Genomic DNA, 8271 nt, shown 5'->3' with positions numbered 1-8271 from the left:
CGCAGCAAAACCTGCAGCGGGCGGTACAGCGAGGAGAGCGCTTGGAGTGGCTCAGCCCATCTTCCTGGGGTTTTGAGTTAAATACAGGAGAGTTTTTTAAACAACGTGTTTCCCTCATTGAATAAAGGTTCTTATTTTGACAGTCGTTACTGGCTCTGGCAGTGAACAAAGAGAAACAGTATGTTAATATCACAGCTGACTTCCCAGGTGCTGAGGGCTTCACGATTTGCAGGTAAACAGATGTTCTGTGACCTAGTTTTTTGTTTTTTGTTTTTTGTTTTTTTTCCCTGAGGTAGTTGGGCTCCCAGAAATGTCTTTTCCAGCAGACAGTGCAAGAGCAGTGCGGCTGTTGTCGATTCAGTGGTTGTGGAATGTTGTTATGTCTTCGACCTCTCAGCATTGTGCAGCTCCGATGTGACCTGTTTTAAGCTTAGGAGGAAATTCCTTAGTGGAAAGGCTTGATTCAGCAAACAGTTCTTTGCCCTTCCAAACTGCACTGGCACAGTTTACACAGTGGAATATTGTATAATGTTTTTTTAGCAGGTGGTGTTACAGCAACATAATTAAATTCAAATTTAGAAAGACTTCCTTGCTTTTGTGATGGGAATACAATTTTTGTGAACGGATTCCGTTGTTAGATTATTCTGGCCAGAGTTGTCTGGTGGTTTCAGAGCTGGGCAGAGCTTTTCTTAAGGTGTGGTTTGAAAATTCTGTCTCTGAAGTGACATTCTTTTCTCCTCAAAGGCCACCTTTTGCCACGGTCAGTGTCTTCCTTTCTTCACTGTCACTCCCCGTCTGTGCGCTATAGCACACAGCCGTCTAACCAGAGTGGAGCCCAGCCTCAGCAGTGGTATGCGCTGGACCCTGAACTGGAAGAGATGCTGGTCCCCAGAAAGCTTTCCATCAGCCCCCTGGAAAGCTGGCTGACAGTTAGATACTCGCTTCCCAAAGCAGAAAATGCCGAGGAAGAAGCAGGCTGTGAAGCCGTCCAGCGGTATGACTGTCCCCCGACCGATGGGGGAGCTGATGTGGGGGAAGGAGAAGGAACGCTTCACGACACTCTTCAGTGTAAGAATGTTCTGCAGATTCGCAGAAGGAAGATGAATCGGCACAAGTACAAAAAGCTGCTAAAGCGAAGGAAGTTTATACGGAGGAGGATAAAGGAAGGTCGCAAGAAGAAACGTCAGGTAAGCTCAGGGTAGAGAGAACTTCTTGACACCAGCGTGCCCAGTTCTCAAACTGGCCTCCGTTCAGGTGTTGGGTGATGTTTTCAAGTGGAATTGATTTGGGGAACGATGGCAGCAGCTCGGAGAGCCTTAGTGAATTCAGTATTTACTGGCACAATAACTAGTTTTCTTTTGTGTTTGACCGATACCTCTTTAGAAGCTGTAATTTAGAGTGTTTTATGGCTGTAAACATGTTTATGCGAGACAGCTACTAGTTGTAATTTTTCTTGCATGACAGTAACTTACAAATAGATGTGGCTAATGGAGAAGAATTTTAGTGTTTGTGCGAAAGATTAATTCACGTGCCTGCCTTGTGCTTGTGTCAGGGAGACTGTTCTAATCTTAATTTCTTTCCGGTTTTACCAAAGTCCTCAAGTGCTTCCTATTGTCTTTTTCTGTATGGAAGCCTTTCCTTCCCTTAGAAGGTTTGAGGGAAGACACGGGCCTTCACTGAAGGTGTAGATGTTCTCACTCAGCACTCCTGTCAGCAGTCTGTTGGGTTTGTTGCCATATAGTGCAGTTCACTCGCTGGTAATTTTCACCTTGCCGAGATGCACGTGGTGGTGAACAGTAATTCTGTGTCTTCAGATTTTTAGGAAGCAGCGCTGAACACTTCGTGATGAGGAAATCCTCTTAATTGTCTTTCAGTTTCACTTTCCATCTCCTCAGTTTTCCTTGCCCAGGACTTCTGAAATAATGCTACCAAGAAGTTTGTGCGATTTAATGTGTTTCCTGCGGTGAAGCTGTTTTGACACTGAGAACGAGCTGCCTGCGTAAAAGCAATGGTTTCCTTTGTGTGCGTTATGTCTAGAGTCACACGGGCAGTAGCTGAATATTTGAGTGGTGCTTATGAGCTATGTCACCATTTTTTCTTTCTTTTATTTTCTTTTTTTTTTTTCTGTTTTAGATAAAGTTTGAGAAAGATTTGGAGCGCATCTGGAAAAGAGCTGGTTTGAAAAGTCCTCCCGCGGGATGGCAAACGCCCAAGATATATCTGAAAAGTTCAAAGCGATAAAAACACTTGTAATGAGTTGTAACCTGTAACTGTAATTAAAGAAATATTTAAGTACATGGATCACGTTTAACCCTGTTCTGAGTGTGATGAAATCAGTTGGAGGAAACTTTCAGTCTTGGTGAGCAGTTTTCCAAGGACTTTTCCTTCCCAAAAGAAAGGCGTGAGCCCTTGTATGGTGACTTGGTGCTGCTGTGGACAGTCTGGTGCTGCTGCCCCAACCAGACACCTGAGCAAAGGTGTCGTAGACTGCGGCTGAATTTCTGACGTTGCTATTTCAGGTTAAACTGAATGTTGTATTATAAGAACAGTCAGTTGTGGGAGGTGGGTAAGTGAAAGAATTCTCAGTGTATATGAGACAAGCAATCTTAAAAGTTCTTTTCAGAATTGCGGCCTTCTGCAGTCTCATTATAGAAGGGCTGATGTTTACCAAGAGTTTTGTGAAACAGATTGGGTCAGAATTCCACAGAATGTACCTGCAGAAGCTTTGGTTTTCACTTACCTGACGCATTGGTGTTGGTGTGCCTCAGCATTGCACGAGCATCCTTGAAAGGCATGTTTATTTTTTCTGGTTTGTCCTAATAAAAAGTAGTTATATTTTTTCTACGCTTGACCCCAGTCTTACGGAGCATCCGGATACTGGTATCAGGAAGAGTTCAGAGCTGATTATTCATTAACTACAGGAACTATTTTGTGCCTGAGACAACCCTGTTGTAATCAGCTGACTTTACGTGATCGAAGAGAGTCATGAAAGCTGTGAAAAATACAGATGTTTAAAATAAACCCTGACAGAGGACTTTATATCTGGGCTCTGGATTGGGTTCTGCTTTTGACTTTTCTGTTTGAGGCGGTTATCCCCTGTTCGGTGCGATTTAGCTCTTCCCTGTCTGCATTCCAGCAGATGGGTGGGTGGACTTGACCTGTGAGACAAAGAAAGGAAAAAGAATGTGCTCTCTTAGGCTCCTCATTCTGCAGCTTTCTGCTAGGAGCAAAACACTTGACTAAAGGAAAGGGAAGGAAAAAAATAACCCGTGGAACTCAGTTTAATGCCCTGGCAGGAAGGATTGGTGACTCCTCGCACACAGTGGATGTGCGAGGTTCCGTGCTTGGCGCTCTGCTCTGCGCGTCACCAGGTGGCAGTGAAACAGAATCAAAGCTTCGGGAACTCTTCGGCCCTTGGTGTAGAAGCTGGCTGGAATGTAGAAGCCGTTGGTATTTTAAGGAAAGGGTACGCCCCACATTTAAAAATTGATTAATCTCAGCAGAGGACTGCTGGCATCTGTGTTGAAGTCCTGTAGAACATGTGGTTAGCACACTTGTATAGTTCTTTTTTTCCCAAATCATATGTTAACTGTTGGCAACTTTAATCAAAGAAATTAAAAAGGTGTTCTAAGCAGCAGTCCAAGTTGTAGTCTGCCAAGAGTAGTCGTTACTTTTACCTCTGCGAGACATAATTACACATCTGTGTCTAGAACTCTGGAACTCTGGTGTAATTTACAGCAGCGTCTCTAAACCCTCCACGGCGGACACTGCCCGTCTCGGTCATGCACATGCTGTACTCCTTTTTGCTGAGGTACCTCAAAGTGTGTCTCAGGGTTTGTATTTTCTTTGTGGCAGATACTGCAAAGCCTGTCTTACGTGGCACTAACCGGATAACGCATGCTGGGGTTGTACTGACTTGCTTTAACTCTCCTGACCCCAGGATGCAGTTTTCAAACTCTCTCTCATACTTTGCTGAACAGACAGATGAAAGCTGCACCCGTTTTTCTGTAGGGGGAGCACGAGTACGTAATATACTCTTCACAAAGCTTTGTTATGAGTTGCCGTTCCTCTCCAAAATACCAACGTACCTGCACTCTTGGTGTGTCTCTGTAATGTCTGTGTATGAGCGTGTGTAGCTGTGGTAGCAAAAAAAAACTCTCTCTCATACTTTGCTGAACAGACAGATGAAAGCTGCACCCGTTTTTCTGTAGGGGGAGCACGAGTACGTAATATACTCTTCACAAAGCTTTGTTATGAGTTGCCGTTCCTCTCCAAAATACCAACGTACCTGCACTCTTGGTGTGTCTCTGTAATGTCTGTGTATGAGCGTGTGTAGCTGTGGTAGCAAAAAAAAAAAAAAAAAAGGCTGTAAACAGGAAAGGTTTGAACAGAATTAGTTTGTTAGAGGAAAAGGGGAAGCCCAGCAGGGTGGAGGTTTGGTACCAAAAAAAAAAAAAAAAAAGGCTGTAAACAGGAAAGGTTTGAACAGAATTAGTTTGTTAGAGGAAAAGGGGAAGCCCAGCAGTCAATACAAAATGTTCCTTTCTTTGGCAATCTTGTGCTTATCCTACAGCGTGTGGGACAGTCTGCCAGCTGTTAAAGCAGCCCTGAGGTCATGCAGACAGTGCGTCTGAGCTGGTGGGTCCCCTCGCCAGACTGTCCTTGGCACAGACAGAAGGACACTGCTGGCTGTGAGGAAGGAGTCCCGTGGACAGGAAACAGAGTAGAATGTGACGATGGCTTCTCCAGCTCCTGCTCCTGAGACCAGACCCGAAGGTGGTTCAGACTAGGAGCTGTGTGGGTTGTAATGGGACCAAAGACTTCACCCGGGTCTGAAAATTGAGGCTGGTTATAGACGTGTGAGTGGTCTGAGTATCTGGGGAGCCTGGAAAAAAGGTTCTGTTGGTATCACCCGGAGAGTCAGAATTTTTGAGGCTGATGGACTGTCCCCTTGACAGGGTCCAGACTGAAAGAGTTTCTTCACAGTGTTTTCAACCATGATGGCACAGGCTGTAGTACAGCTGTAGCAGCAAATGTGAAGAGAAATACTCTTCATGCTGCTGTTGTGTTGACTGCTGAAGGGTCATGTGTGGAACAACCTGCTTCTGTGTTGTTTTTTTTTGTGGTGGTGTGGTTTCGGTTTTTTTATGTTGGGGTTTTGATTGGTTAGTTTTCATGGTTGTTTTGGTTCTGTGGTGCTGTGGATAGTTGTTTGCTCGGGGGTTTTTTGAGTGGTGGGTGTTTTGTTTGTGTTTTGTTTAGGGTTTTTGTCGTTGTTGTTTTTTTACATCAGAGGAGAGGGCAGGGCTGATGCTTTCTCCTTTGCTGCAGCAGGATTTCTCTGCATACCGGAACTCTGACACCAGAAGCCCAAGTTCCTTTTATGTCTGTATTGTGGGAACAGTTCTTTTTCCATTAGTAAACTGAAGACCGGTTTAAAAGGAGTACATATTAGCCCGTGTCAGGGGATCTTCATCAGCATCTGGTCTACAAAAAACATGCCTTTCAGGAGGTGAATAGGACATTGCTCCTTCTGGTACCCTGACTACCACTGCCCTCCTGTTCCTGAGCAGAATGAACATGTACCTTTACCCTGGTGAGCTAACACCCGTAGTAAACGGGGCACTGTCATATGAAGAACTGTCTTAAACGTTACCTGGGATAAGTTGGTGGATGTGCATTGCCTTCAGTAGCTCTGACTTGCTCCTTCTCTAAATGTGAAGCCAGTTCTACTGCAGTCCAGGGATTCCAGGGTTAATGAACCGTGCTTGTTTCCCTAAGAAAATCTGGCCGAGGTGATGGTACTGATCTTGCAAACAGCACGTTTTGGATAACTAAAATGACATCTTTTCTTTTACCCGTTTACCCTTACTCCTGTTCTGCTGCTGGTGTTTCTGTTCTAACTGTGAAAACATCCTGGTTTGGGTTCGCTTGGGCTGAGCCTGGTTGGTTACTCTCCAGAAATAACAGTGCTCTGTACTTAACCTGGAGCGCTGCATTTGCAGAACTGAAATGGTTTTGGAAAGTGGATTTTGCTTTTTCTACTGATTTTTAAATAATAATAAAAAATCAGTTACTGCAGCTCTGGTAGAATCTGAACTAGCTTTAAGCGGAGTGTGCTGGCTCTCCCGTGCAGTATCCATTCTTGCTTGTGTTTCCCCCTGAGACAGAGGAACAAAACTGAAACAAGGAGTTCTGCAAGTCAGAGGATTTAAGACAACTGTCTGATACATCACTCTTGTGTCAGTTCCCTGAAATGAGACTGAACTTTTTAGTCTTGCCCACTTTGCATGGGCACCAATGCATCTTTCCGCTGTTACGCTTGTTACAAAACTTGTAAGAACTGTAAAACTATGAGATGTGTCCTCTCCTCTTGAGCATAGCTGAAACTGGCTGTTGTGTTCCCAAATAACAGGAAGGAGAAGTGGGTTGAATGGGCAGCAGGATCATCTAACTGTATGTGCCTTGTTTCCTTAGGAAATGTGGCTAAAATGTTGCTTAAGGTAGAAAAATAACATGAAACACTGGTCGAAACTCAGTGTTTTCACTTGCTCAATAAACAAGACTTGGTGCTGATCAGGCAGGTCTTGTACTGAGGGAATGCCATTGCCTTTGGTACTTCTAGGTCTGCAGAAGATGCTCCTGGAGCCTCTCAGCTGCTGCAGTCGCTTCAGAGCCCCATAACCACTTGCAAAGTGATGGGCGTTAAGAGAAGGATGTGGAGTCCTGAGCAAGGAGCTGGCACATCAGGTAAAACAGCTTGGAATTTGTCAGGTTTGTTTTAAGGGAATTAACAATTCATGGCAGGATGCTTCTGGCTCTTCTTTATCACCATCCAGTGAGGAACTGGTTAAAGCTGAGGAATAAGCAGTCATAGAAGAACGTGCCAAAGAAAAAAATTGCCAGAAGAAACTGCAGCAGTTTTAGTCAGCAATGTGACCATGTGTAAACAGCCCCGCGTTACTCACCAGCTCTGTTCCCCGCGTGCTTTGAGTCAGAGCCGTTTCCTCTGCTGACAGAGCAGCAAGTTGGTTGTGGAAGAGCCAGCTGGAGGCTGGTCAGCAGCGGAATCAGCAGGTACCTCCTGAAGGCAGCATCTGTGACTGGTCACCCAGACGTAGCTGGCCTTGATTTGGCTTCCCTGACCATTCACATTGTTTCAGTTAGCGTCTGGGAGATGCTTTCCCTTGGTCTGGATGGACATCCTCCAGAGAGCCCTCTGTGCTGAATTTTACTGTCTTTGTGGTGTGGGGCAACTATAGCGTTGGCATCTGCCATCTGTGAGAACTTCTGTAGGCCCTGTGGAAGGTAGGACAGAGCTAAATGTGTCCTTTTTTCTGATAACATCACCCGTCCCTTGGGGAAGGGGAGAGGGTTGTAGCCCTTGGAAAGACAGGAAAGACTTTCATAAGTCATTTATGCAAAAGCCTGGGGCTGTGAAAAAGTGATTTTCACGGGTGTTTCACAAATGTCACTTTTCAGAGGGAGCAATCGCTTCACCTCCTGTTGGTTTCTCCATCAGCTGCTCGCTGTCGCTGTTTGTGCTTAATGAGCAGGTAAAAATCACCCCACCTACTGGCTGTTTTCATGGGAGAAACGGATAATGATGATGCTTACTGGAGTAAGAAACCCTCAGAGACTAGAGAACACTGAAAAGTTCCATGTTATACCACTAGTATAACTGGGATTATTGTGTTATTGAAGCTGTAATTGAGGCACCAGAAGTTTCTGAGCTCTGACATGTTTCCCCTGTGATGTTTGGCAAGATACCAAAAAATTTTGTTTCTCATCTTCCACTTCTTAAAGGGGCTGAAGATCCTTTTCTTCTCAAAAGGAGAGTTAAAAAGAAAAAAGGAGAGTCTCAAAAGAAAGTTAAATTTAGTGCTGTAGTAGAATACTCAGCTCTCTGGATAGAAGGAGCAGTGCTGGTCCAAGCAGGCAGGTCTGTGTGAGGAAATAGAACACTGGATTTCTGGAGGAGGCAAAGCAAGCAGCACCCTCTTTTCTTTAGCTAAAGCTGTGGCTGTCAGAGTCCTCCTGGAGTGATCTAGAGCAAATACACAATTCCCATAGATTGCCCTTAAAAACTGGCCAGGCTCCATGTTCGGGTGTCTAAATTTGGCAGCAGGATTATGTTGCATTATGGAAAGCAACCTCCCTTCAGCCAAAGTATTTTTATTTCAAATGAAATAGCCTGCAAACCTGAGGTAAATATTACAACTCTCTGCGAGGCAACTTTTGAGGACCCTTTTCAGAGCCAACCTCTTAATT

The 8271-nt window shown here is 44.8% G+C and overlaps 1 protein-coding gene across 1 annotated transcript; it reads left to right on the top strand.

Moving 5' to 3' along the window:
* Window positions 1-180: 180 nt before the first annotated feature.
* Window positions 181-2295, top strand: AURKAIP1 (aurora kinase A interacting protein 1). Its single transcript, XM_010138304.1, has 3 exons — window positions 181-232; window positions 745-1187; window positions 2134-2295. Exons 1-3 carry the CDS (start codon window positions 181-183, stop codon window positions 2239-2241), a joined length of 603 nt encoding a protein of 200 aa, XP_010136606.1. The 3' UTR covers window positions 2242-2295.
* The last annotated feature ends 5976 nt before the right edge of the window (window positions 2296-8271 follow it).

This window comes from Buceros rhinoceros, unplaced genomic scaffold (assembly GCF_000710305.1).
Source record: "Buceros rhinoceros silvestris isolate BGI_N320 unplaced genomic scaffold, ASM71030v1 scaffold2086, whole genome shotgun sequence".
Taxonomy (NCBI): domain Eukaryota; kingdom Metazoa; phylum Chordata; class Aves; order Bucerotiformes; family Bucerotidae; genus Buceros; species Buceros rhinoceros.
Note: the sequence above shows the minus strand (reverse complement) of the source record. Positions and strands in the feature narration are given on the sequence as shown.